General features: G+C 56.4%; 8 protein-coding genes across 8 annotated transcripts; 5 read left to right on the top strand and 3 right to left on the bottom strand.

The window, feature by feature from the left end:
* The first annotated feature begins 705 nt into the window (after window positions 1–705).
* LY79DRAFT_351702 (AMP-binding enzyme) lies at window positions 706–6806 on the top strand. The gene is made up of 2 exons (XM_060552650.1): window positions 706–1267; window positions 1346–6806. The coding sequence occupies exons 1-2, from the start codon at window positions 800–802 to the stop codon at window positions 6695–6697; spliced, it is 5820 nt and encodes a 1939-aa protein (XP_060418422.1). The 5' UTR covers window positions 706–799; the 3' UTR covers window positions 6698–6806.
* Window positions 6807–7108: 302 nt separating this feature from the next.
* Window positions 7109–9243, top strand: LY79DRAFT_351241 (uncharacterized protein). The gene has a single exon (XM_060552649.1). It carries the CDS (start codon window positions 7521–7523, stop codon window positions 8772–8774), a length of 1254 nt encoding a protein of 417 aa, XP_060418421.1. The 5' UTR covers window positions 7109–7520; the 3' UTR covers window positions 8775–9243.
* A 184-nt stretch (window positions 9244–9427) lies between these two features.
* On the bottom strand, window positions 9428–11056 carry LY79DRAFT_666481 (uncharacterized protein; the record flags this gene model as incomplete). Its single annotated transcript, XM_060563230.1, has 1 exon — window positions 9428–11056. One exon carries the CDS (start codon window positions 11054–11056, stop codon window positions 9428–9430), a length of 1629 nt encoding a protein of 542 aa, XP_060418420.1.
* Window positions 11057–12324: 1268 nt separating this feature from the next.
* Window positions 12325–14091, top strand: LY79DRAFT_647024 (origin recognition complex subunit Orc5). The gene is made up of 3 exons (XM_060562478.1): window positions 12325–12545; window positions 12612–13010; window positions 13074–14091. Exons 1-3 carry the CDS (start codon window positions 12441–12443, stop codon window positions 14049–14051), a joined length of 1482 nt encoding a protein of 493 aa, XP_060418419.1. The 5' UTR covers window positions 12325–12440; the 3' UTR covers window positions 14052–14091.
* Window positions 14092–16530, bottom strand: LY79DRAFT_624725 (triose-phosphate transporter). The gene is made up of 2 exons (XM_060562086.1): window positions 15804–16530; window positions 14092–15747 (listed from the first exon to the last, which is right to left on the bottom strand). Exons 1-2 carry the CDS (start codon window positions 16230–16232, stop codon window positions 14476–14478), a joined length of 1701 nt encoding a protein of 566 aa, XP_060418418.1. The 5' UTR covers window positions 16233–16530; the 3' UTR covers window positions 14092–14475.
* A 340-nt stretch (window positions 16531–16870) lies between these two features.
* On the top strand, window positions 16871–19479 carry LY79DRAFT_540591 (uncharacterized protein). The gene is made up of 2 exons (XM_060556885.1): window positions 16871–17295; window positions 17356–19479. The coding sequence occupies exons 1-2, from the start codon at window positions 17221–17223 to the stop codon at window positions 19090–19092; spliced, it is 1812 nt and encodes a 603-aa protein (XP_060418417.1). The 5' UTR covers window positions 16871–17220; the 3' UTR covers window positions 19093–19479.
* Window positions 19480–19740: 261 nt separating this feature from the next.
* On the bottom strand, window positions 19741–21999 carry LY79DRAFT_507219 (uncharacterized protein; the record flags this gene model as incomplete). The annotated part of the gene is made up of 3 exons (XM_060553803.1): window positions 19741–19860; window positions 19931–20476; window positions 20527–21999. 3 exons carry the CDS (start codon window positions 21997–21999, stop codon window positions 19741–19743), a joined length of 2139 nt encoding a protein of 712 aa, XP_060418416.1.
* A 1819-nt stretch (window positions 22000–23818) lies between these two features.
* On the top strand, window positions 23819–26221 carry LY79DRAFT_666476 (uncharacterized protein; the record flags this gene model as incomplete). The annotated part of the gene is made up of 1 exon (XM_060563229.1): window positions 23819–26221. One exon carries the CDS (start codon window positions 23819–23821, stop codon window positions 26219–26221), a length of 2403 nt encoding a protein of 800 aa, XP_060418415.1.
* Between the last annotated feature and the right edge of the window lie 608 nt (window positions 26222–26829).

The raw sequence follows: 26829 nt of genomic DNA, 5'->3' as shown, positions 1-26829 counted from the left end.
TACAACTACATTAGTGTAGTGTGCAGTATAGCATCTGGCCCACGACATCATCACACGCCCCCCCTTCTATTACCTCTCCCCTCCCTCGCCCACAATAACGTATGATATGATGGCGCCTTAGTTCGAAGGACCCGTCGTATATTTCTTGCCCTATTGGTTCTCACATCGTGACGTGCGCAACTCACTTGCGTCCGACGTCCCCTTCGCTAGATTGGCGTCCGTCCATTGTTGGATTGTGGTAACGAGATCCATTCGTCCGTCCGCGCCAACGGCGAATATACTCGAGTAATGGTAGGGTTTTGCTATACCCACCCGAACAGCTTCATGGATTAGGGGGCGTTGCCCCGTTGTGGCTCACATCTGCCCTCCGTCATAGCCAAAAAAAGCGCGCCCATCACAAGCCTACTCCGGTTGTCCTCCGCAGGAACCAGCTCGGTTTGCGAGGATACCAGCTCGGCCGCGGCACCAGCCATGGGTTCGTCGATCTAGCAGATTCAGGAAGGTTGTCCTGGCCGTCATGCAAGGATACTGCCCGACGAGCTGCAGAGATGCGCCTAAGAGCCTCTGGTGGTTCACAAGCCAGACTCCGTCTTGCTATGCGAAAGGGTAGCACTCCACCCTGTCACTTGATCAAGTCATCGGGCCAAAAATCCAACATTCTTCATATCTCACGACCGTCGCAGAGGAAGTAATAATCTTGTCAGCCTGTGAAATGCCACAAGTCCAATCTTGAAATCCATAACAATCGTCACCCCTCCCTCGCCACAACTCCTTGACCCAAAAGCAACCAAGGTGAACGATGCATTTGCGAGACGTCGACGGCGGCGGAACCGCCTACCAAGAGAACGGCCGTGCTGACGGCTCAGACTGCTTGGCCAACGGTGCCGTCAACCCTTCCTCAACGAGAACCATTGTCGTGACGCCCCGGACCGAGGCCGGTGGTGTTAGCGACTTTAGAGACGAACTACTCCTTGCATGGCTGCTCGTCCTGTACCGCAACAACGATGACGGCCTCGGCCACGTAAATTGGGGATATAGAACGCGGGAGGGTCAGCAACCGTCGTCCGCGACTCACAAAAGCTTGAGCCTGAGCGAGGCGCCGTTCAAGAATAGCGAATCGATATCCGAGGCTTTGGAGGTCATCAAGGGCCTTGGTGAGAGGAAGCTGGACAGTGACACGCAAATAATACCGGTGATATACTTCAACAATGGAGCACCTGCCTCTCAAGACCGCCTTGGAAAGACGCCCTCCAAGAGGTCGCACGACGTACGTGGGCCCGCTCGTGACTCTGATCCGCTTTCACACCCCCGGCTTCATTTTCATGATGGCTGACCTTGGATTCAGTGGACATATCAGGCCGAGGCGACAATAAACGGAAAGCAGATGGTGGTGAATGCCCAATGGGACCGTGCCGCTATTTCATATCGCCATGCCATCTCCCAGCTCGAGTCCTTCGTGGAGATTCTCACCACAATTCTCGAAACCCCATACCGCCAAATCGGAGACACGATCGGTCCCACCGCCAAAGACCTCGAGCAGCTGTGGACGTGGAACGCCGAGCTCCCGGAGAACGTGCAGAGAACTATGCAAGACATCATCGCCGAGGTAGCCAGCAACGGCCCCGACCGGTCGGCTGTCGAGTCCTGGGATGGGAACTTCACCTACGGCGATGTGGAGCGTCTCTCGACCCGTCTCGCGCGCCATCTTGTGCACCGTGGCGTCAAGGTCGGCTCGACGGTGCCCATGTGCTTCGAGAAGTCGCGGTGGACAACTGTGGCTCTCTTGGCCGTCATGAAGGCCGGCGCCGCCTTCGCGCTCACCGACCCCAGCCAACCCGAGGCCCGTCTGCGCACCATCGTCGAACAGACTGGTGCTACTATCATCGTAACCTCCCAGAAGCAGAGCGAGCTCGGTAGGCGCATTGCTCCTGACGGAGTGCTCATCATCGCCTCTGACGACACACTCACCCAAGATACCCTCGAACTCGCACCTGAGCTGCCCTACATCCCACCATCATCTCCCCTGTACATCCAGTTCACATCCGGGAGCACAGGAAAGCCCAAGGGTGTGATGATATCCCACGAAAACTTTACCAGCGGTGCCATTCCACGTGGCTGGGCCGTCGGCTACCGCGCGCACTCCCGCTGCTTCGATTTCGCGTCGTATGCCTTCGACGTTGCCATTGACTGCATGCTCTGCACCCTCGCCGCGGGTGGCTGCCTCTGTATTCCCTCGGACGAGGACCGTATGAATGATCTGAGTGGTGCCATCCGCAACTCCAAGTGCAACATGGCGCACATGACCCCCTCAGTCGCCCGTGTCCTAGACCCGGACGTCATCCCTTCTCTCGAAGTCCTCGGCCTCGGCGGCGAGGCCGTCTCCGCGGGCGACGCCTCGACATGGAGCAAGACGACGAGCGTGATCATTGCCTACGGACCATCAGAGTGCACCGTCGGTTGCACCATCAACAGCAACGTCAGCAGCAGCTCGACCAACATCGGCAAGGGTTGCGGCGGTCTCACCTGGATCGTCGATCCGGATGACCATGAGCGTCTGATGCCCGTGGGCGCCGTTGGCGAGCTTCTCATTGAGGGACCCGTCGTCGGTCTGGGATACCTGAACGACAAGGCCAAGACCGACGAGGTCTTCATCGAGGACCCCGCCTGGCTCCTTGCAGGCGGCGGCCCTGCCCGCGGCAGACACGGTCGTCTCTACAAGACTGGCGACCTGGTCCGCTACGATCCGGACGGCACGGGGTCCATCGCCTTCGTCGGTCGCAAGGACCAGCAGGTTAAGCTCCGAGGCCAGAGAATCGAGCTAGCCGAGGTCGAGCACCACCTCAGGGACAAGATGCCCACCGGCGTCAAGATTGTGGCTGAAGTCATCAAGCCTGGCGGTAGCGAGCCCACTCTCGTCGCCTTTGTCGTCGAGCAGAAGCCTGTCGACAGCCCCGAGTCGGAAGGCGGCGTCACCATCTTCTCGCCCGAGTTCAGTCAGGCCATCGCCGAGATCGACATTACGCTGGGTGCCGAGATCCCCCGCTATATGGTCCCCTCGGCCTACATCCCCCTGCGCAAGATGCCTTCCTTGGTCTCCGGCAAAATTGACCGCAAGCGTCTGCGCGAGCTCGGAGGCTCCATGTCCCGTGAGCAGGTCGCCCGCCTACGCGTGGCTCCTGCCGAGAAGAACGAGCCGGAGACGGAGATGGAGAAGGCGTTGCAGCAGGTCTGGGCCAAGATTCTTGGCGGCGAGGCCAGCATCGGTCTTTACGACAGCTTCTTCGCCCTCGGCGGCGACTCCCTTCGCGCGATGAAGCTCGTCGCGGCGGCCAGAGAGGAAGGCGTCGCCCTCACCGTAGCAAGCATCTTCAGCTCCCCCACGCTCAAGGGGATGGCCCAAAATGCGACCAAGGTGTCCAAAGATGCCGAGGCCCCTGTCGCCCCCTTTTCCCTTCTCGAAGAGGGATGGAATCCCGAGGAGGCCCGCGCGGAATCTGCGAAGCTTTGCGGCATCGACGAGTCTGCGATCGAGGATATCTACCCCTGCACGCCCCTTCAGGAGGGTCTGATGGCCCTTTCTGCCAAGGTCAAGGAGGCGTACGTGGCACAAAGAGTCGTTGAGCTCGCCGACCCCGAGACGGCAGACAGGCTTCGTAACGCCTTCGACGTCGCTGCCGTAGACTGCGCCATCCTTCGCACCAGGATTGTTCAGGTCCCTCGCCGCGGCCTCGCCCAGGTCGTGGTCAAGGAGGACATTGCCTGGCACGTTGGTGATGACCTCCAGGGCTACCTCGTGAAGGACCGCGAGGAGGGTATGGACCTTGGCAGGCCTCTGGTTCGGTACGCGCTCATCGCCGAGAAGGAGACGGGCAAGGTGCAGTTCGTACTGACAATGCACCACGCCCTCTACGACGGCTGGTGCATGCCCCTCGTCGTCGACAAGGTCAACAGGGCCTTCGACGGCGTTAGAGTCCAGCGCCCCGCAGAGTTCAAAAACTTCATCAAGTACCTCGGTAGCATGGACCGCGGCGCCGCCGAGACGTACTGGCGCGATCAGCTTCAGGGTGCCAACGGACCTCAGTTTCCCGCCCTGCCGTACGAGGGTTACCAGACGCAGGCCGACTCTCTCTTGGAGGTTTACGTGCCATTGAGCGGCCGGCCGGCGTCCAACACCACCGTCGCGACAGTAATCCGAGGTGCGTGGGCGTACGTCGCGTCTCACTACTCGTCGTCGAACGACGTTATCTTTGGCGAAACACTCACCGGACGTAACGCCCCCATCAGAGGCGCCGAGGAGATCGAGGGTCCCATGATCACGACCGTGCCCTTCCGTCTTCAGATCAACCGGGAGACTACTGTCAGCGACTACCTCCAAGACATCCAGGATAAGACTATCCAGCAGATCCCCTACGAGCACACCGGTCTCCAGCACATTCGTCGTCTAAGCCCTGATGCCCTTGAGGCATGCGAGCTGAGGACAGGCCTTGTCCTCCACCCAAGCGCCGATGACTTCGACCAGGAGGAGTTCAACAAGTACCCCGCAAACCGCCTGGTCCCCGCCGGCGACGCAGAGGCCGCGGAGGAAGCCCTTAAGTTCAACACCTACGCCCTCATGCTCGTGTGCTCCACGGATCCCAAGGGATTCCTCGTTATGGCCTCATTCGACTCAAAGACTGTCCAGAAGCCGCTGATGGAGAAGGCTTTGGCTCAGTTCTCGCAGGTTGCCCAGAAGCTCTGCCAGCTTACTGACACGCCGCTTGGCGATGTTGCATACCTAACGCAGGAGGATCAGGCCGAGGTGTCTCGCTTGAGCACCGAGAGCGCGAAGAACGTTCAAGAGGAGTATCCGGAGGCCGAGAGCGTGTGGATCGTCAATCCGGCCGACTCTGGACGTCTAGCCCCGCTGGGGGTTGTCGGTGAGCTTGTGGTGGCTAGCAAGGCGGACTTGTCTTTATCTGCTTTGGAGCAGCAGCCCTCGTGGGCGGAGGGCAAGGAGGCTGTCAAGTTCTACAAGACGGATCGTTTGGCAAAGTTCAACCAAGATGGATCCGTTCAAATCACCGGCAAGAAGAGCGATCTGGTCCAGAAGTCTACCGCCTCCAGCAAGCCCCCTATGAAGCGCATCTCGGCCACGTCCGCCAAGCAGCGCCGCCTACGGATTCTCTGGAGCCACGTCCTTAAGCTTCCCGAGAGTGACATCGGTCTCAACGACAGCTTCTTCCGCCTTGGTGGCGACTCGATCGGCGCTATGAAGCTCGTCTCCGAGGCCCGCCTGGCCGGTCTCACGCTCACCGTCAACCAAGTCTTCTCCAAAAGAACGCTGTACGACATGGCCAGTGTCTTGCAGGACTCAGAGCCTACGCAAGACTCCCAAGACAGTGCGACAGCGCTGGTTCCTTTCGAGCTTCTTGACAACATTGGCGATGCCCCGGCAGAGATCCTGCGGCCCCTGTTGGCCGACCCAGCGTGGAAGATCGTCGACGCGTTCCCCGCCAGACCGCTGCAAGAGGTCGCCGTCAAGGGAACCATCGAGATCCCCCGTTTCTCGGCGCGCTACGAGGCCATGTACTTTGAGAGTGACGTTGACCGCCCTCGCCTCTTCCAGAGCTGTCAAGAGCTGGTCAACCTCAACGAGGTCCTTCGGTCCGTCTTCGTGCAACACAACGGCACGTGTCTCAGCGTCGTCCTCGAGGACGTCAAGACGCCCGTTGTGGAGCACGAGATCGACGGCGATGTCGAGGCCTTTGTCAAGGACCTCTGCAACCTCGACGTGCGGACGCGCATGCCTCTCGGCTCCGTCTTTGTCAAGTGGTTCTTCGTGCACAGCAGCAGTGGCCAGTCGGCGCTCGTCTTCCGCGTCTCGCACGCGCAGTACGACGAGATTTGCCTGCCCATCATGCTGCACCAGCTATCTGCCCTGCACGAAGGCAAGCCCGTGCCCAAGTCGCTCCCCTTTTCCTCCTTCGTCGGCCACGTCATCAAGAACAACGTCCCGCAGAGCGTCAAATACTGGAGGGAGCTCCTCGAGGGGTCCTCAATCAACGTGCTGAAGCCCGAGACCCCCGTCACGGAGAGGCAGCACCACGCCATCGAGCGGACGTTCGACATTTCGTCCCGCTCCAAGGACGTGACCATCGCCACGCTCCCGACGGCGGCGTGGGCGCTGACGCTCGCGCGCATGCAGAAGACGCGGGACGTGACGTTCGGCGAGGTCGTCAGCGGGCGCAACATCGACTTCCCCAACGCCGACATGGTCGTCGGGCCCTGCTGGCAGTACGTGCCGGTGCGGGTCAAGTTCGAGGACGGCTGGACGGTGCTGGACCTGCTCAACCTCGTGCAGAACCAGCACATCGCCAGCTCGGCGCACGAGGGCGTCGGGCTGCCGGAGATCAAGAAGCTCTGCGCGCCGCACTGGCCGGAGGAGACGGACTGGTTCGACACGGTGGTGCACCAGGACGTCGAGCACGTCGAGAGCCTCGGGTTCGAGACGGCGAGCAGCAGGATGGAGACCATCTACCCGCACCAGGAGCCGCTGCGCGAGTGGAAGATCCAAGCGTTCCCGCAGGGCGACAAGTTGACGATTGAGATTGTCACGTTCGAGTCGTGGAAGGGACACGCCAAGGACCTGCTGGACGAGATCGAAACGACCTTCAAGGTCCTACTGGGCAACCCCAGGGCGTTGTTATTTGAGCAATGAGGGCGATGAGGTGGATGTTAAATACTGCGCCTGGGCTGCATGGGAGGGGGGTTTGCATGTGTTTCCTTTATTGTTGACGGAGAGGCGAGTAAGTGTCTTATCTAGAAGAGGAACGAAGATTCCATTTTTTCTTATGTGATTGGGGTTTTACTGATTTGGATATACACATCATGATTTGAATCTTCTCGTCCGTATTTCCAACACTCCCTTGAACATTATGTTCTTTTTTCTTCTTCTATCCTATTTTCTTTCCCCCAGTGGCTCCCTTCATCGGCCGCAGGTGGTTCGCCTGACCCTCGGCCGCCTTTCCAAGGCAACTTCCATTTCCCAACCTAAGCTGGCTTCTTGCAGCCTCACTCTCGATCCCCCTACAAACAGGGTGGCAGTTTCTTTCTTGCCTACACAAACAGGGCGGAAGATGGCTGATGGCTCAACCTATCGTCGGTCGCCATTCTCACCGCCTCAAGCACAGAACCAATTCCACCCTGTTCACCTCATGCGTCTCCAAGGGGCCACGTTAAAGCGGCGAGCTATACCTCTCCAGCCAGAGAGATAAGCATGGCGTTGTCCCCGACACCTCTCCTCTCCTCCAGACACCATCACATACGCTTCTTTGCGACTCCTTCAGCACCTTACAGCCTGATCTTCACTCGCCGCTTCAAAGTACATCAACACCAGCCCCCTGTCAATATGTCTGACAACACCACCTGCGCTAGCGGCTTCGACCGCTTCCTTGCCAGTCTCGACGCCCCTGAGCACGCCGCCGACACGAGCTACATGGATCTCCTCGATTCTACTGGCTATGACGGATTGAACTACGACCATGGCGCTCTTGGCGCTGCCGAGTCCCTGGAGCCGTGAGACTTTTTTTTTACCATTTGCTAACAAAGAGGGTGTCATTTCGGTTCCTCAAGCTTCACTGAACGATGTCAACATCATGAATCTGCAGACCCACACGCTATGGGGGATTGGATGTAAGTTGCCCAGCCCAGTGTCTTTCCCTTTCCGTGACTTACGCGGCGACAGTGTGGACAAGGCTGTCCACCCTTTCCCACCCATCCCGGAAGACGGCAGCGCTTATGATCCTCCAATCGTCCATGCCTCTTCAACTTCTGACCTAGAGATGCCTCTGTCCTCCACTACTGCTTCAGAGGAGCCTGCGGGGAAACAACAGAGCTCCATCTGCGCAGAATACAGCTATGATTCTCGAGATGTCTGGTGGCTGGAATATCACGCGAGACAAAACGATCACAAAGCGTTTCCCTGCTCTGTTCCAGGTTGTAAGGAAGGCTTCTTGAGAAATAATGAAAGGGATGCACACCAACGTAGACCACACCTACAAGGTCATGGTCATGTGCAGCTAGACCATCCTCTGACGTGTGCGGAATGTACGATGAAGTTCTGCAGCAAAGCAAAACTCGAGGGACATGCCAACGAGGCACAGCACAGCCCGTTTGCCTGTATATGCGGCAAGACATTCGCTCGGCTTGATGTTCTGAACAGACATCTCGATTGTCTGGGGAGCGACCTTCCCAAATTTCCATGTCAGTTCTGCAAACGTCACCGGGGCAAGGACGGATTCCGACGCAGAGACCATCTTCTGCAGCACATCCGGGGATATCACAAATTTGAGGCAGAGGGAAAGATTGATTGCATATTGCCTTCTCGACGAGGCGAGCACCTGGCACCGCCAGTCTGTTCGTATCAAAGTTGCCCAAAATATCGCGATAACAGCTTCACCAAGTTAGGTGTTGAAGAACAGCAGCGGACAAAGCCATTTGCGTCGCAGTCAGAGTACACAAAGCACATGAAGACCGCCCATAACTTCACGCCGTTCCCCTGCACCATGTCAGGTTGCAACAAGACAGGTTCCAAGGGCTATGTTCGGGAGAAGGACCTTATCAATCACAGAAAGAAAGAGCATCCTGACGCAGCAGGCTACGTACCAGAAGCTCGAGACCTAAGAATCGCTTGTCGTTATCCAAACTGCCAGGACAGGCTTCTTTCAAGCAGCATGAGAAACCATGTTGAAATGCACCGATATCACGAAGGGCGTTTGGCCAGCCAAAAACAATAAGTATTGGGTTGAAACAAATGGTCAATTTGTTCAGATGGTCAACGAGGCGATGCCCCTGGGTCAGATTTCGGTTTCCAATGGCCCTCGACCCAACACGTCTTTTTCACAGTATTCATTTGTGTTTTTCCTAGTTCTTGTCAATCCATGTTTTTGAGTAGCTTGTCTCATTGCACCACTTTTTCCCCTTGTTGGTTATCATGTTTTAGTATTGGGGTTGGTAGTGACTGGTATCGACTGTGGTGGGGTTACGAGAAATGCAAGAAACAGCGCCATGGGAACCATTTCGAATTGCTGGTAAGGATCGGATATAGACTGTAGCCCAAGGGAATGCAACGTCTGTTTTTGTCGTCTCCTTGAAAACTTCAGCGATAATTGAAGCTCCCGTTTAAAATTTTGACCTGGCTATTACGTCGTCCAAGCCTGCAGCAGCCACGTTTTCTTGCTTTGCTCATCCGTCCACAGCCGTGGGCTGGCATGACCATACAATGACTCGGTGGAATTTGCTTATATTCTATCTGGTAGTCTTGGACTTGCCATAACTCCGTAGTAGAAGCATTAAATAGGCCGTAAAGATCCAGACTGGGTATATAACCAAACGCCAACCCAGGTTCCCGTTGCCGTAGTGGATATTAGGCAGGCGACGAACCTCCCCTTCACCTGGAAACATCCATGTCCTGAACTCCCCGGTCGATAGCCTCTAGAACTCTCTCAGTATACGCCCTCCCCGGGGCGCTCATCATAACCGAATCCTGGTGGTAGCCTTCCCCTTCCCAATGCAGTGTCCGTGGCGCAGGGTCGACTGGGTGTAAGTCGCCGACACGCTGCGGCATGCGTCTATACCGCTTCCCACTGTCGTCGACCCAGGTGAGCATTTCCGTACGGGGGTCGTGCATTCGAGCGATGAGGTAGTCCGTGGGCGACTCCCAATCTGGGTCAGCGAGGATCAGTCTCGCGATATCGGTCTGGTCGTCCAGCAACAGGGACAGGCGCGGCGCGGCGAGCTCTTCGGACCAGTTGTCGCCGAGAAACCGGACAATGCCGGCAATCTCGCGGTCGCCGATGCCGTCGATCCACCACAGGCTCTTGGCGACTTTCATAAACATGAGGTAGTGAGCGAGGATGACCAAAGCGCGAGGCCTCTTCTTGCGGCCCAGCTCGACGAAGCCCTTGGGGATAAATGTGAACCACGTAACGACGCGAAGGTTCATGATGGGACTGAAGCCGTTGGCGAGCTCCGCATAGAGGGAGCCGAGGTACTTCAGCGTGTCGTAGTACGTCGGCACGTCCTCGTAGTCCGGATCGCCGGGTTGGATAGAGGAGATCATGAAGAGGAGATCGTTGGGGATATGCTTGGCAGCCTCGTCCAGGTCGATGGGCGGGCGTATGAAGAGCTCTGCGAGCCCAGAGTCCCAAAGCGTCTGGGGCGTGGCCATGTCGATCATGAGGCCGATGCCGCGCCAGACGATCATCCAATCGATGATGTAGAGATCTTTGGTGCCCTCTTCACGGAACATTTGCGAGGACAGAGCCGTGAGGAGCAACGAGGTGGCGAGGAGAGCAGGGAACGTCTCAGGCTTGCCCTCCTCGATGGCCTTGCGGTAGCCCTCGAAGGCGCGGGCGCGGTAGCGGAAGACGCGCGAGGGCGAAATGTCCTGCTTCAGGTGCTGGAGCTGGAGGGCCGACGTGCCCAGCAGGCAGTCCATGAGAAAGGGGCTCTCGAAGGCGTGGCCGGGGATCTTGATTTGGAGTATGTCGTCGATCCGCTTAACGCGCCCTGCCTGGGTCGCAAAAGACGCAAAGGTGTTTGTGGTGTAGAACCACAGCAGCTTCATGTCGGTGGCGTCCCTGTCACCAGCGGGGATGAAGAGCGGCTCCCGCATGACGAGGGCGTTGTAGTCATCGTCGCTGCCGGCGTAGCTGCCCTGCCGCGAGCGTGCGGGCGAGATGGCGCCGGCGGAGGAGCTGGACGGCGACCCCGGACGAGTTTCGGAGTGGGAGTGGGACAGTGCAGGGAAGACGCAATCGGCCTTGCGGAGCATGCAGTTACGGCAAACCGGGCGAGACTCGTCGCACTTTACCTTGCGGGTCTTGCAGTTCTTGCATCCCGTACGGGACTTCTTGTGGGGGCGTTTTGAGTGGTATGGCTTGTCGTCGGTATGATTTGTGGCTGTGGTATTTGTGGTCGTAGTGTTGGTGGTGGTCGTAGTATCCGTGGTTGTGGTGTCGGTAGAAGTGGTGGCAGCGGTGGAGTCTGATTCACCGGGCAATGAGAGAGGGTTCATCGTGTCATCGAAGGCCTGGGGCGTGCTCTCCAGTCTCTAATAAGCCGATGACTGGCGCAACCTTGTGCTTCTAGTAGGATTTAGAAGAGAATGAGTTGTGGTGAGTGAGATGGAGGAGGGAAAGAGAAGACTTGGGGGTAGCAACAGCTTCACCTGTCACTGGCGTAAAGTCCGAGGTAAGACACCGAGAAGATGCTCGGGCCTCGTTCTCAAGGGACGATCTCCAACGGCCGGACGGGGGAAGAACTGTCGTCGGGGTTGAAACAAAGTTCTGTATGTGGGTGACACTGCTGGCGGAATGACACGGTTAGTTATTAGATGAAGCCTTCCGAGACGCTTTGCACGGATTGAGTCGGCCGAGCTTTGGTCCAGTCACTTAACCCCTGGAACCTGGAAGCCGTTGCTGTGAAATAAACTGACCAAATCACTTTAGCCGAGTCGAGCTGTGTACACGTATGAGGCCTCACGCCAAATCAAACTGCCTTTTTTGCCAAGTTGAGTGTTCGTTTCGTTCAGCTCATAGCCACAACGGAGAGTATCATTTGCCCCACACGAGCTGGCTAATTGGTGGTTCCGTTCCATTGGGGTCATTGATATCAGCTGCTCCTACTCAGTCGACGCAGAGGGTTGTTGACTTGGTACAGTACGGTACATGCTTACCTTACTCAGGCCAGGCGGCTGACAGAAGCACGATATTGGAGTACACTATTACAGTGCAATGGTTCATTCAATAATCCACGCAACCAAGCAGGAAGCAAGCAGGAGGGAGGGCAAGGAAGGCATGCGCATAAAGTACAGATAAGCGGCTGACGCACACAAGCCCTCCACTCAGTGGCATGCTAAAATTATCATTGCAAGAGACATAACGACGACAACTGCGCCTTCCACCCGCAGTGCCTCCTGCCCGTCGCTCAGTCCGCCCTCTATGGGTTGCCCTTTTTGGCCTTGGAGGGGGAGGTGTGTGTGTGTGTTTGACGAAATTGTTTGAACTCCGGCATGAGGAAGCTGACGAGCACGGCCGGACGTGAGAACGAGTGTATGAGAATGAGAGGCACGTGGGGAGGTTTCTTTCTGGTAAGCTGCGCGTTGTGTCAAAGTACCTGTTTGATGGTGGTGACCCGGCCCACGCTGCAGGGACGCTTTGGCCCCAACACCGCCCTTTCTCCGAACCCCCTTCCAGGGTGTCTGCCTAATCTGGCATCATCCCTGTCCATTTCGGTGTGGTCACATGATCGCGCGTCTTCGCTGGCTCTTCCCCCGGGGAAGCGCACGCGACGGACCGGCCCTATGCCAGGCCAACGCTGACCTCCCCTCTCCCGGAGGCTTTGACGGTGCTCTCGTTACCCTGAAAAGCTTGAGAGATTGTGAGACGGCCCCAATTAAGATGTCATCCCTCTTTCAGCTTCCAGAAGAACTTCTTCTGTCACCTCTGTATGACCGCTTCCCTTGCCGAGAACATCAAATCCGTTCCCTGGCTACCCTCCTCCATGTAAGTCGCAGCCCTTGACGAACGCCTCTGCCTGGTTTCTAAGTCAATCTTTAATTTAATATCCAGCCCGCCGCCGCGCCTTGCAAAAACCTTGTTGTATACGGTACCGAAGCTACCGGCAAGTCTGCAGTCGTCGAGTCTCTTCTGCAAACTTTTTCCAAACCCTCCGATGAGCAACCAGAAACCGGAACTTCCCCAAATTTCGCCATCGTCAACTCCATACAGTGTATTACTGGCCGCCACCTGTTCGAGAGGACCGTCGCTGCCGTGGTTGACTCCATAAAATGGGACGCACCGCCCAGGAAATGCGAGACTCTGGCGCAGTTGATGGTTGAGCTGTGCAAGATGCTCAAGTACGCCCAACGGCCTCAGGGCTGGCGCTTCGTCCTCGTCTTCGACGCAATCGACCGGCAGCGAGATGCTCCTCCGACACTCCTTCAAGCACTAGCAAGGCTGCCTGAAGTGGTCAGTGGACTCCCCGATCCAAACTCGTCCTGACCCTGAAAGCTAACCCCCTCGCTCCCGCAGATACCCTGCTTGACCTGTGTTTTCATTGTAACTGCACCGTCTCCCGCCTTCCTTCGAACCTCCTTCGCGCCGCAAATTCAGTTCCCAAACTATACCAAACAAGAGTTTGTCAAGATTCTCTCTGTCAACCCGCCGCCCCCGACCCCGACGACTACCCAGGACGACACAAACTTCCTTTGGACCCGCTTCTGCGGCGCTGTATGCGACGCCCTCACGACCTCGGCCTCTCGCACTCTGCCCTCGTGCCGCCACAGCTGCGAAGCCCTTTGGCCTCGCTTCACAGCGCCAATTCTCGCCCGCACGCACGGCCCGCGCGAGTTTTCCAAGCTTCTCATCGCTTCGCGCATGCACTTCCAGGACGAAAGCCTGCTGAACCCAAGTATCGTCTCCGTCAAGCCCGGCGCGGCGTCCTCGACACCCGCCGTGAACGGACCCGGCCCCGTCGGAACACCGTCCAAGCACGCAGCGGCTCAGCAGCAGGTGATGAGTACTGCCACCGCAGACCTGACGACGCTGCTGCCGACGACGACGCGCCTGTTGCTCCTGGCGGCGTACCTGGCATCGCACAACACCGCCAAGCACGATCTGGTGCTCTTTTCGACGTATCACCACGGCCGACGCAAGCGCCGCGGCGGAGGCTTCGTGGCGCCGAAACGCGGCCGCCCTAGCAAACACAAGAAGATTTCGCGCAAGCTGCTCGGCGCGCACGCCTTCGTCCTCGAGCGCATGCTCGCCATCTTCGCGGCCGTGCGGAGCGAGTGGGCCGCCGACGGCGGGTTTGCGACCGGGAGCGTGGTCGATGGAGACGTCGGTATGGCGATTTCGACCCTCGCCAGCTTGCGGCTGTTGATGAGGGTCGGCACGACGGGCGACCCGACGGACAGGGGCAGCAAGTGGAGGATTAATGTAGGATGGGATATCATCAGGGGTGTGGGGAGAAGTCTTGGTATCGAGGTGGAGGAATGGCTCGTTGATTGAGGAGGGGTCGGTCGGTCTCAAGACATGTTGCATACTGCTACGTATGGGACGGCATTTCTATTTCTCATGATTATGTTATAAGATGACTGCTAGACGGATAAATACCCATTTTACGTTTTGCCTGGAGCTCGGCGTATACCTGCCCGATTCAATCGAACGCCGCACAATTCTTTAAAGCTGAGTGCCGGCCCTTTGGATCTATTCCAAATGCCTGCCTGTATCTAGGTAGTGTGCCCTGTTGAGGATGACCTTCCTGTTGTCTTACAGATGCTCAATAACATCTCACCCGAAGCGACCAACCAAATAGTACATTGTTCTCATCCATCCATAGTCGCCAAACGAGGATGACGCTCATCATGATTGCACACTGAAACTCCTGCGACCCGTTACCCTAAAAATACCATTTGCACAAAAGCCTGCCCGTCTAACGGTCTCCAACCCGCCAGGTGTCCTCCTGCTTCGTGCCCGGTGCGAGCCAGGCAGCGTTACTTGCGCCTCGGGCTCGGCCATTGCTGGGCCCGTCTGATTTTTTGGAGTCTTCGCTCCTCCGAGGCGAGGGCCCATTGCTAAACGACTGAAACGGGCCCGCGGAGACCATGGGGCTCTCGTAGACAGGCGCGTTCTGGCTTGCGTTGAAGGCGTCTTTGGTGTTCAGGGGCAGAAGAGGCTCCTCCTTGATCTCCATCATCTTGGCCTTGCGATCCGCCTTGTCCCGGTCATGGGTTCGGTCGTAGAGGTAGAGGCCAAGGAAGGTCATCAAGATGCCGACTCCCTGGAGCGGTGTCGTTGGGTTCCGGAACCAAATGATGGCAATGACAATGACAAACACGCGCTTGATCAGGCTTGCAACAGAGTAAGTTACTGGTGAAACGAGCGACAAGAGGACAAAGGCGAGTATGTTTTGTCCAAAGTGGAAGGTGCCGTTGAAGATGAACTCAATGGTCAAACGGCCGTGATCAAAAGATCCCACCTTGTTGTTCAAGTCGACCGCTCCATCATGAAGGACATCGCCGATGATGCCGATGCCCTCGCTCCAGAGCCAGATTGGCACCGTCAAGATAAAGGCCATGCCTGAGGAGTAGCAGAGCAGGTTCAGCTTGTCGAGCTTTTGCGACCTGGCTGATTGGCCCTCAGCCTCGGCCTTGGCAGCTTCGTTGAAGAGTCGTTTGGAAAAGATGTTCTGCGTCACGAAAATGATGGTGGCGAGGAGAGCGTAAAAAATGCCCAACAGTTCGCCGCTGTATTTGTTGTGCTTGCCAGAGCAAGCCAGCATAACTCCAAAAGTCAAGGGGACCAACGACAGATATGTGTTAACTGAGTACCGGATGTTGAAGATCAACCGGTAAGCCAGAACCGTAAACAAGGGAGAGAGGCCCTTTATTGTGTGGACGAGCGAGACAGGGATCTTTGATGTCGCCGTCGAGCTCAGCAAGTGACCGAAGATCTGGAACGCGGCAAGAGGCATGGTAGTCTTGATGACGTCGCGGGAAGGGTAGCGGATCCCATGCTTGAGGGCCGGTATCGCAGTCTTGAGGCTTGGGAAGACATTGGCAAGCCAGGCAAATAGGATACAGTAGGTCGCCACGAAAGCAAACTGGATGAGGGTGAGCGTCGCGGGTTTATCGAAGGCCGTAAGGATGGATTTCGAGGACGTATTGGTCAGAGCGGATGAGGTATACCAGAGGACACAAAGTCCCTGCGGTGCCACTGTCAGCGCAAATGAAACGGCGGGATTACGACCAGAACACTTACGATCAGCTTGGGGGAAACGGGAGCCCGCAGCGCGTCGGCGATCTCATGAGCGTTCTGACCGACGCTTCCACCTCTTGTCCGTATGTTGTGAATGGCATCACCCAAGCTCTTTTGTTTGCCGTGACCGTACCGTATTGCCGATGGCTGGCTTGCCGGCCCCCATCTTATCCCACGACCCTGGAGGCTCTCTTTCCGAGGTTGCCAGCGGTCGCCGCCGCTAGATGCGCCGGGAAGCGCATAGCCGTTTGTCTTTCCAGGACTTGAGGTCCTTGAAGCGTTGGTGAGGTGGGAATCGATGTGATCCGGGAACTTCTCCATGCCGCCGTTGGCAGAGAGGGTGATGCTGTCGCCGTGCGGTCTTGGTGGGTGCTGCGACCGATTAACCGAAGATGTTTGTATTGTAGAGCCAGAGGTTGTGGAGTGATTCATGACGCGAATGCCGGGGGGGGGGATTTGGCGGGGACTTAAGTCTGGTGTCGTCGCCGTAGCTTGGTTCTATTGCTTGGCCTCGTGGACTTTGCTTCCGATTATAAACGAGTGACTTTTGCGACAACTATGCGCAAGAAACTTAGAGACGGATCAGGTCAAGCATTGTTCTGGCGTCGTGGAGAGTCGATATCAGACGGGGTGCGCTCTGGTGATGGTAATGCGTTGACGGCTGCATGGAAAAGTCTCGAGGCCAGGGCAACATTTACCAAAGTTAGGTCCGTAGGTAATCTTGTACCAGGGGAGCTGTCCTCATCTCGAACAATCGGGAAATCCCACGGTGCTGCATCAGCGCCTAGGAATGGCTAGTGTTCAGTGTCTGGATGGATCCCTGCAAAGCCAGGGGCAAACGCACCCCCACGGCGCCCACTAGTGTACAGTGCTGTATGTACAGAAGAAGCCCACCCACCAAGCCCGCTGGAAGGACCGGCGCAGCCGGGTGGCACTGTCAAGTGCAGCAGTTGGCTGGATTATCCTTAGTCCTATCCTCCGAGTGCCTGCACCAGCCAGTGCCGGGCTGGATCCGAGCTTCTTTGGCACCTGTGTATCCGTACCGGTAGGTACTTCCTTTACGGTACGTACCGCCATCGAGCCTGTCCCTCACAAGCGGCTCCTTGGATTTTTGAGACCCACTTAATCGTTGTTCAGCCTCCAAAAGTTTGGCGCGCTTGTCACGCATCGCCAGTCGCCTCCAGCAGGCTGCTAGCTCATCGAATTCTCCCACGCGCACCCGGCCCCGTAGCATCGTCGGTGTTTTCATCTGCATTTCAACGCCGTGCGCTCATAGGCCAGGCCAGCTCTTGTTCTGTGGCTGTCAAAGCATGCGCCCCCGCCAAGACCCGAGACGATTCATAATACTAGGACTGCTCTGCTACGTCGTAACACAAGCCACACCACAAGCCTTCAGCTCGAAGGCGCGTTTCGATTCAGGATGGCGGCCCCAAAAATGACCAAGAACCAGATGCGGAGGGCGAAGAAGAAGGAGCAGAAGAAGGCACAGGCAGAGGTGCGTTTCTCAAAGGGTGGTGATGTGCGCGTGACCCGTACTGATATGGAAAGCAACCAGACCGCGTCGAAAACACCCGAACCCAAAGACGAGAAGAAGCCAGATGAGGCCGAGACACAGGAGAAGACCGGTGACGAACTCGAAGTTAAGAATGATGACGCCACCAACGTTAAAATCGAAGTTGATGGTCCTGCCGACGACTTCGACCTCGATGACGAGAGGTTTGCCGCTTTCAAAGACATTTTCTCAAAATTCGGTGTCTCATTAGACGAGGACGAAATCGCAAAAGAAGCCAACGCCGGCAACCAGGGCGAGGTGTTGTGGGACGACGACGACATTCCCAGTGAGGATGAGGAGGCTTCGGGACAGACTAAGCTTTCCAAGAAGAAGCGGAAGCAGCTCAACAAACTCTCGATCGCAGAGCTCAAGGCACTGGTCAAGATTCCCGATGTGGTGGAATGGCAGGACACGTCGTCTTCGGACCCGCGACTTCTCGTGCAGATCAAGGCGCAAAGAAACGTGGTTCCTGTTCCCGGCCACTGGCAGCTGAAGAGAGAGTACCTGTCCTCGAAGCGAGGTATCGAGAAGCCACCCTTCCGGTTACCAAAGTTCATCGCCGAGACGGGCATCACAGAAATGCGTGACGCTGTTTTAGAGAAGCAGGAGCAGCAGTCGCTCAAGCAAAAACAGCGAGAGCGCGTTGCGCCCAAGATGGGCAAGCTGGACATTGACTACCAGAAGCTCTACGATGCCTTCTTCCGTTTCCAGACCAAGCCTGAGCTGACACGGTTCGGCGAGGTCTACTACGAGGGCAAGGAAAGCGAGGTTGATTTCCAACACTTTAGGCCAGGTGAACTGACCGAAGCCACAAAAGAGGCCCTGGGCATGCCGCCTGGTGCCCCTCCACCCTGGCTCATCAATCAGCAGCGCTTCGGCCCCCCTCCCTCATATCCCTCTCTCAAGATTCCGGGACTCAATGCGCCGCCGCCGCCAGGCGGCTCTTGGGGGTTTCATCCCGGTGGCTGGGGTAAGCCTCCCGTGGATGAGTTCAATCGTCCCCTATACGGCGGTGACGTCTTCGGTCTCACCAACCAGGCCGGCGCGCAGGTGGCGCCGCCGGCTGTCCAGCCCCTGGGTACTGGTGAGCCCGTCGAGAAGACGCTTTGGGGTGAGCTTCAACCCCGCGACGAGGAGTCCGAAGAGGAAGATTCAGAAGAAGAGTCAGAAGACGAGGAGGGAGAGGACGAGGACGTCGCTGCCGGCCGCGCGTCGCCGAGCGGTATCGAGACCTCGGGCGGCATGGTATCCTCCGTGCCGACGGACTACCCGGGCCACGGCGTTGAGACCTCAGTTGCGGGCGAGATGGACCTGCGGAAGCAGAGACGCGGTTTCGACACGGAGGAGAGCTCTCACCCCCGCTCCGCATATCAGGTCATCCCCGAGCGCCAACAGCGCACCGAGGGCTTCTTCGGCAGCGACAGGGTCTACGACCTCAACCAGCAAAAGGCTGCCGGTAACGTTCCGGTGCTTGGCCAGGAGGATGACACCCGCAAGCGCAAGAAGCCCGGTGACGTCGACGTCGCGCTCGACCCCGACGCGCTGCAGAACAGCGACGGTATCAGCAAGGAAGAGTTGCGGCGCCGGTTTGAGGAGGGCAAGCGCGAGGAGGGTATCGGCGCCAAGTGGGCGTACGAGGAGGATCTGTCCGAGATGATTGCGCAGGAGTCGAGGAAGAGGCAAAAGGTCGACGAGAAGCGCAACGAGGAGAAGAAGAAGCAGAGCAAGTACAGGTTCTAAAGGCTTCGGAAGAAGACCGTGTTTTGTTCCTTCTCCTCCCCCCCGGCAGTCTTGGGCTATTGGTTGTCGTTGTATACTTTTTGTGTCTCCCATGGAGACTGGCGAGTTGCGCTCCAGTCGAACGTGTTATTTTTCATGTGCAATAGGGCAAGCGGCGCTAGGCTGGCATACAGGGGTTGCAAACTCATATTTTCAATTTGAAGATTGTATCGAGTCTCGCAAATGATATCTCGATGAGTGGAGGGCGTTGGAGGGCAACCAAGTCTGCTGTTGTCGACACTGGCCTACATCCTCTCAACACTTTCTGCAGTTTATTCCGCCCGCCCTCGAACACCTCGGCGCGTCCACTTGTCGAGTAGTTGGGTGCCGTTTGCAAGCAAAGCCAGTTATTAATCATCCCTGGCGCCTTTATTTATCCATATCTATCTGCGTCACTAAATCATATCATGCTACGCCAAATGCCTAATGCAGATGCATCCGCTTGCTAGCCATTGAAAGCAGACACCATCCCACATCCCATCACCTCCTCTTCGAACTTCAAATGTCTTTTGTAAGCAATCGCTTTTTTGGCACGAGTCTCCGTCGGGTCTTTGGCGCTGGCGTTGGCGCTGGCTTTGGGTTTGGTTGTTCTGCCGGTTGCTGGATCTCCTAGGTCCGTTCTACGGCTGGTGTGTTGAAGCACTGGTTGCAAACCCAATCTGGCACTTCGACATCCATCTTAGCGTTCTCACTGATGCAGTCCGAGTGATAGAGGCGCTTAGCGCAGCTCTTTTCGTTTTGTTTGTTCACGTCAGCCATGCCATTTTGCACAAGACCCTCTGAGTGGTGGGAATCTTACAGTGTTGGAACACAAGAGCAACCTCGGTCCAAGGACGGCCAGTCCGCAGACCTGGCACCCAGCAGCGCTCTTCCGAATATGTGGTCCCTGTGGCGACCCGTTGGGTGCCGGTGCCGTATATCTGCCGTTTTCCATGCCCAGCTCTGCCCTGCAAGCGGAAATATGCTTAAGAGCCTCTTCGACGGTATCATGGTCGAGGCTGCCCCTAGCCAAGAGGTACGTGAGATGCTTTCCAAACTCCAGCATGCGAGAAGTCGAGGACAGTAGCCAGTCCGACTTGACCTTCACGAAACTCAGCCAGGCAGGAGGGAAGTATATATTCGACGTAATGCGCTTCGTAAGCATAAACTTGTCCCATTCCTGCATGTACTCCCTCTCGTCGGGCGGGACATCTGAGAAGTCTGCCAGGGCGTCTCGGTGCCATTGGATGAGCCATTCGTCACTTGGTTCAGGCTTTCTGTACTCGGTGCCCGGTTGTAACTCAGCCCGCGTGATTGGGTCATACAACGGTTGCCCAATATCCGGAATCAGTAGTTTCGAACGTGTCTACGCCATGTGAGCAGGGTCCTCAAAGAATATCCAGACACAGAACAAACCTGCGCGGGCTTAGTGGGCGGCTGTTTACTGGCCCGTCCCTGTGGTTGAGCTCCTGGTGTGCTCTTGTCTTCGGTCACGAAACGTGAAGTCACGTATGACAAGTTTCCTTCGGCAAACTGGTCCAAATCGAATGCCTTCGTGGGCCGGCGTAAAACAAACGGCTCAGGGCCGAATGAATACGTCTCGTAGCGATGGGCAACCTCAAACTCTGCCGCTTTCGCACGGGACTGCGGCCGGTACTCATACTCGTCGTGCAGGCTTATCAAATGCGCGTGGAGCTGGGGAAGAGAGCTATGCGGCATGCCACACGTGATGCAACGGAAGGAATCCAGGCATACCTTCTCACTCGGTAGGTAGTAAGTAACGCTGCCTTCCTCGACAGTGTTTGCGGTGCCACGTTTCTTGCGTTTCTTGTCCCTCCCTTGGGCCTTATCACTGAGTACTTTCAGGTTATAGTTCTTGGTGGTGCCGCGTACTCGAAGTGACCGGTTCGGGGTCAGTTCTTCCTCGGCATCCTCGTCGCCATGAGCTTCTCCATTGACAAGGCCGTTTCTAAGAGCCCTAACTGGAGTTCCGGGGGGACTCTCCTCGTACAGCGGCTCGATAATGCCATTGTTGACCAGAGGGTCTTGCGGCACAAGGGTCCCAGACACAGTGATGGAGGGCTCGACACCTGCCTCCACGGCGCGAATTTGACCTGCCTCAAAGGCAGTGGCCCACGAAGCGTCGACGTCGATAACGTGATCTGTCGGTGCGAGGGATTGCGGAGTCTTCTTAACTTTGAGGTTCAGCAACGCCCGCCGCCTCGAAAACAAGTCGGACGATGCTGCAGTGAGTACCCAATGTATGGTATCTGACTGCCGGGAAGAACCATACTCGTCGCTGGAAGAGTGAATGGTGATGGGCGGCCAGTAGGTCGGACCAGCGGCTTCCAGCTCAACACAGAGGCGATAAGAATCGGCGAGGTCGAAGGAGCCATCATCGTCGCGGTTGATTCGCATGCTGTCCTCAGGGATGTAGAAGGGGCGCGGCAGGCCGATGCGTGCCACGCGGTATGGACCGCCGGGATCCTTGAAGGATCTGATATCGCAGAGTTGGCTGTTACAGTACAACAAGACGTCGCCGGCCTTGGTTACATGGGAAAGTGAAACCTTGCATCGTGCTTTGAGGTTCACGACATCATCAGAAGGGACGGCAGAGACCCTCTTGGAGGCCCTGTGAAAGATCCTGTTGACTTGGACGCGTAGATTGCGCTGCAGGTCGCCGACGTCTCGAGCTTGGAATATCTGATCTTGGAGCTGGTGATCGGCATCGAAGCATCGGCGCTTGGCCGGGCGGCCGTCGCCGTGGCCATTGGGAACAACTCTGGAGGCAGCGGCTTTCTGAGCCGACGACTGGGTGCTGCCCATGCCTTGCAAGATGTTCCTCTGGAGAAAAGGGGTGCTGCGCTGGCGCCGCGAAGGAAGCGTCATAGCTGGCAAAGGGGGACCATGAGAGGTGTATGGAAGAGGCGAGGCCCGTTTTGTGTGTTTCGGAAAAGGGCCAAAGAAGATTGAACGAATTCAACCTACTTTGGGCGGCGTGGCCCCTTATTTCGCAGAAAAGCCCACTTGGACAAGCAGTAGCAGTCTTGACGCTGGTGCTCCTTCAAGATGACATCCAAGTGAGAGCTTTGGCAACACCTTTGTGATGAGAAACAAACGCGGATGTTCCCCCTAGTGCTGATTGCATCTCATAAGCGATACATTCGACTGACGGATTGGGCGTCTTATGAGTAGGACGCAAAGGTGATGGTATGCTCACTCAGAAGTTGTTGTGGTGAGCGATGCGACTGGACGGCCGAGACGACGGGCGGGACCGAGGTAGACAGACGCGACCGCGACTTTGCTTTTGCCTGAAGTGAATGAGTAGCCCAGGTAGGACTGCCTGACTCGGCGGGTCAGCGGTGGGAAAAGTGAGTTCTGGGCCGTCAGGTAGAAAGCGGCAGTAGATAGGTAGGGAGAGTATCTGTGGGGAGTGGCGTTCCGCGGCAAGAATATGAAAAGCAGCAGTTGAAAGACGTGGAAGTCGAAGCGCGTCGTCGTTGACGCCTCAAAAAACGTGGAAGACGGGCCTCAAGACAGTTGACTTTTAGGGGGGAAAGGGACCTGGGGCTTCGGGTTTGGTTGTCAGTGCAGTACAGCACGACTTACCGGGGTTTAGCGGGTTTGCTTCCCGGCGTTGCTGGCCTGAGTTGCTCCTGGGAAACCTGGGATGTTGTAACCGTACAGTACTCGTATCCGTACCTACCTAGGCTGCTAGGTAGGTAAGTACGTTATGATTGGTTTATTGGTGGATCCAAGTGGATCTCCTTTCTCCTAGGCGAAACGGGAAGCAGCAAAACTGCCTGGGCAACGACCGAGTCCCCAACTGTCGAGTTTTCTTGTCGGGAAATCTCTGGCCAACTTGCACTTTGACATGCCATTTCCAGTCATCAGCACATAAGCATCGTGCAATGGTTGCAAGTGTGCATGCAGCCCAAGGCTGGACCTTCGCTTTCTATCTTTCTTTGCGAATCAAAATGGCCAACGCATCTCACTTCCCCTGAACTAGAAACGTCCGCTCACGGTCCGCGCAACGAGCTCTCGCTGTCGTTCTGCGTGCACTCCCTAATCGATCCCCGGAAGCCCAATGCCAATGGATGCCAGACGGTGAGCAAGCAAGCTCAGCCCTCAGTTGCGAGAAAGCGAGCTTGGCCAACATACATCGGGAACGGTGCACTGACCATCTGTTTGCGGGGCGGGGGCGTTCGTTCGACATGTCTAGGTAGGCAGCCTTGAGCGCAGGACGCTAGTGCAAGGCTGAGAACCTTGGTTCAGTTTACTGTCACCACACCTGCCCCACCCGAACCAACTGCACCTCACCCGCAAAGGTGAACTTTCTTCGATCGTCGACTCTCTGAATAAACTCTGATGCTCTCTCAACAGCATCACTTGCGCTTCTTCTCTCGCATTTCTCGTGTACTTCACTTCATCACACATGTGGTTTTCACCCGCCGCCTAGGTAGCTTTTCGGGGTTCCGGTCGTCCCTGTCGCAAAGGTCATCGCCAACAGTCTGAAGCGACATGCGCTACGTCTTGCAATCGCCGTCGTCGCCTTACCCTTGACTGTTTGCTTCCACTAAGCCCCAGTCGTTTCGCGAATCTGGCAAGCAGGTAGGCATTGCAACATAACTATCACGGCCTAAGGTGTTGCTTACACAAGGACCACACCTGTGATTCAGGCCTTCACATTCTTGCTCACCATTGCACCATGGCCCCAAAACGACAAGCTGCTGCCCGAGCCGGCGCGGCTTCGACGCCTCGCCGCAACCCAACTCGCAATGCCGAAATCCCCTCTTCTGCTACCGACCAGATGCGCGTGACGAAACCTCGTGCCCGATCCAATACTGCCAAACCCACTTCGGGCTCATCCGGCAAGACCCGGTCCTCCGCTCGGACACAGAGACTATCGTACGTTGGTATGGATACTTCTGAAGACGAGTCGCCGGTCGAACAAGAATCCGAAGACACCGACGCACTCACCCGAACCTCAAGAAAGACGACGCGCCGAGGCCCCAAGACAGCAACTGCGAGCGCACCTGGACCAACTCGCACAAGCGCCGACAACAGTATTGGCGGGGAAATTACCAGCATCAAGCGCAAGCCAGCTGCCTTAACCCAGGACACCCAGGAATCCGTGATAGGAGAGGCGTATCGGCGAAAAGCCAAGTGTTCATCGCTTGATCGCGACTCCTCCGATGAGCAGGATCAAGACGGGCCTGATGACGACTTCGCCAGCGCAAAGGCAGCACCGAAAACCTCTCGGATGAAGCGGGGTCATGGGCGACTGCCGCTAGATAACACGGACCCCAAACCCGACTTCTCAAATTCCGTTATTCCCAATTGGCTGGATCCGCAGATTGAGCACTCTATCTGGGTGCAGATCTTCCAATATGCTGCAACCTCTGACGACGAGCAGGATACCCTTGATATCAACTGGCTTCTCCGGACTGCTCGAACGTGCCGACAATTCACAGACCCGGCTCTGACGGTTCTCTACAAGTGTCCACCTATCCGGGATGAGATCAAAGCCTATGATCTAGTAGAGTTGCTCGAGAAGTCACCATCCTTGACTGCCATCAATTATCGTGCAAAGATCGAGGCGCTCCATATCGATGTGCGGCTTGTTGCATTGCAGGGCCTCACCTCTCCGCTGAGAATGATGCAAAACCTGCCCAGGCTTTCAGAAGTACTGCTTGTCCATGGATATGACCAAGCTCCATATCGACTGCTAAAAGAATCGATCAAATGGACGTACCCACCGGAACTCTTCCTAGCCTTTGGGGTGTCGCCAAATGCAAATGCGGAGGCGGGAGACAAAACCGCTATAACACGGCTTCGGAGCTGGCAGTGGAGCTCCAGGCTTATGGCCAAGGACTGGGAGGCCAGCCTTTTGAGAGTCAAGGAGGTTCACCAAATGCCGAGCTTCGCCTCTCTGCGCAAGGTGAAGTATGTCAACTACCAGATGCCATCCATCCGACGAGACAAGGACCCAGGTTCCAACCCTGACCTGCAGGCTGAAGATGAAAGGTCCGTGGCTCTGCTTGCAGACTCCATTTCGACGTTGGAGAGCCTTGAGGACTTGGTCTTTGAATCTTCAACAATAGTCGGGCCGTCTTTGTTCACTCTTCTCCCGGCAAAGTTGAAGCGCTTGGAGCTTATCAATTGCGCCGAAGTCATCGCCGATGACTTGAGCTTGTTCTTGGTTACGAAGGGACATCACTTGGAATCACTTGTTCTGCACCACAACCGCTCGCTTAATCTAGGCTTCCTCACAGTGCTCGGTTCTGCCTGCCCACATCTTATGGAATTGCGGATGAACCTCCAGTACTTTAGTCTATTGGAGGCAATCGACGACACTCTGCCCTCCTACGACACATTGTTGTTCCCTGAGCAAGTGCCCAGCTGGCCGTCTTCTTTGCAGCTTGTTCACTTGGAGAATCTCCGTTACTGGAGCTCTGACGCTGCCGTGGCTTTTCTTCAATCTTTCATTGACAGCGCCCGCGATCTACCGATGCTTCGACATGTGTCAATCAAGGCGATGCTGGACATCTCTTGGCGGTCGCGTAGCGAGTTCCGCCGATCCTGGCAGGAAAAGTTTGAAAAGGTCTTTCTCCGGCAGAGTCCAGACCCGAAGCCGCTCTCTACCTTGCGCAAGCCGCCTCCTGCTGAGACGCCCTCTTCCCTAACAGTCACGAAGCGGAGGCTCAAGAAACTGGTTGCGGAACCCTCTCGGCGAAGCAATCGTATTGTATCACACCCATCAGGCACTTCTTCCCGTGCTAGCAGTACATCGAGGGGCCTTCGCGGTCAACGCCGGAAGCCCCAGTCATACCTTGAGCCAGACAGTGATGAGTTCGATTCGGACGGCGACGTCGACATGGACGGCGCCAGAGACTCGAACGAAGACTGTGGCGATCAAAACAGAGAAGGTGCAGCTATAGATGCTCCAGTATACCACGGGACCTTCATTCAGGGCATGTGCACTGTGATCGACATCAATATTGATAACCAGAAGCCAAGAGAACATCAATACAGCATGGATGACTTCCTCAATGACGAGAAAGACTTCGAGTCAGATGGCGATTGGGATGGCGACATGGACTTCGAGTAGGACTAGCTGTCTTTTTCCGCTCCCAAGTTGAAGGAGAATACTGCTGGTCAATCTATTGTCTTGGCGTTTGAGACAGCTGAGAAAACACTTTCTGGCTGCACAAATCTTTGTGCACACATGTAACATCATACGACTTTACTGATTTTTACACGCGCGCTTGCGCGCGCGCTTTGGCTCATTGTTATGGAATACGACGGCATGAACAACGGTTTAAACCGGCGTATAGGGAAAAGGCTGAGAGGGACTCGCCTGGTCGGTCAGTCGGACACGGACGGAATGGCGGAAGACCGATGATGAATATGGTTTGACAGAGGCTCCGGACAGTTAGTCCGGGGCACATTCGAAGCCGTCTTTTGAGATTTGACGACTGTTATTAGTATGGCGTCTTCCCGTCCTGATGTTGAGGAGCAGGAAGCAGCCCGAGTTGTGGAATAGAAAACCACTACCACCGGGAGTGATTGTCTCCCCAATGTCTTATTGGAATGCCCCCCAGGCTCAGTGATGTACACGTGCATGCTAAGTGAGCGTGAAAGAAAAGCTGCCGTCCCATGCTTACACCACCCGTGTGTCGTGGCAACGTCTTCACCAGACAAATCATGCTTGAACCG

This window comes from Colletotrichum navitas, assembly GCF_030913465.1.
Source record: "Colletotrichum navitas strain CBS 125086 chromosome Unknown LY79scaffold_7, whole genome shotgun sequence".
In the NCBI taxonomy this organism is placed as follows: domain Eukaryota; kingdom Fungi; phylum Ascomycota; class Sordariomycetes; order Glomerellales; family Glomerellaceae; genus Colletotrichum; species Colletotrichum navitas.
Note: the sequence above shows the minus strand (reverse complement) of the source record. Positions and strands in the feature narration are given on the sequence as shown.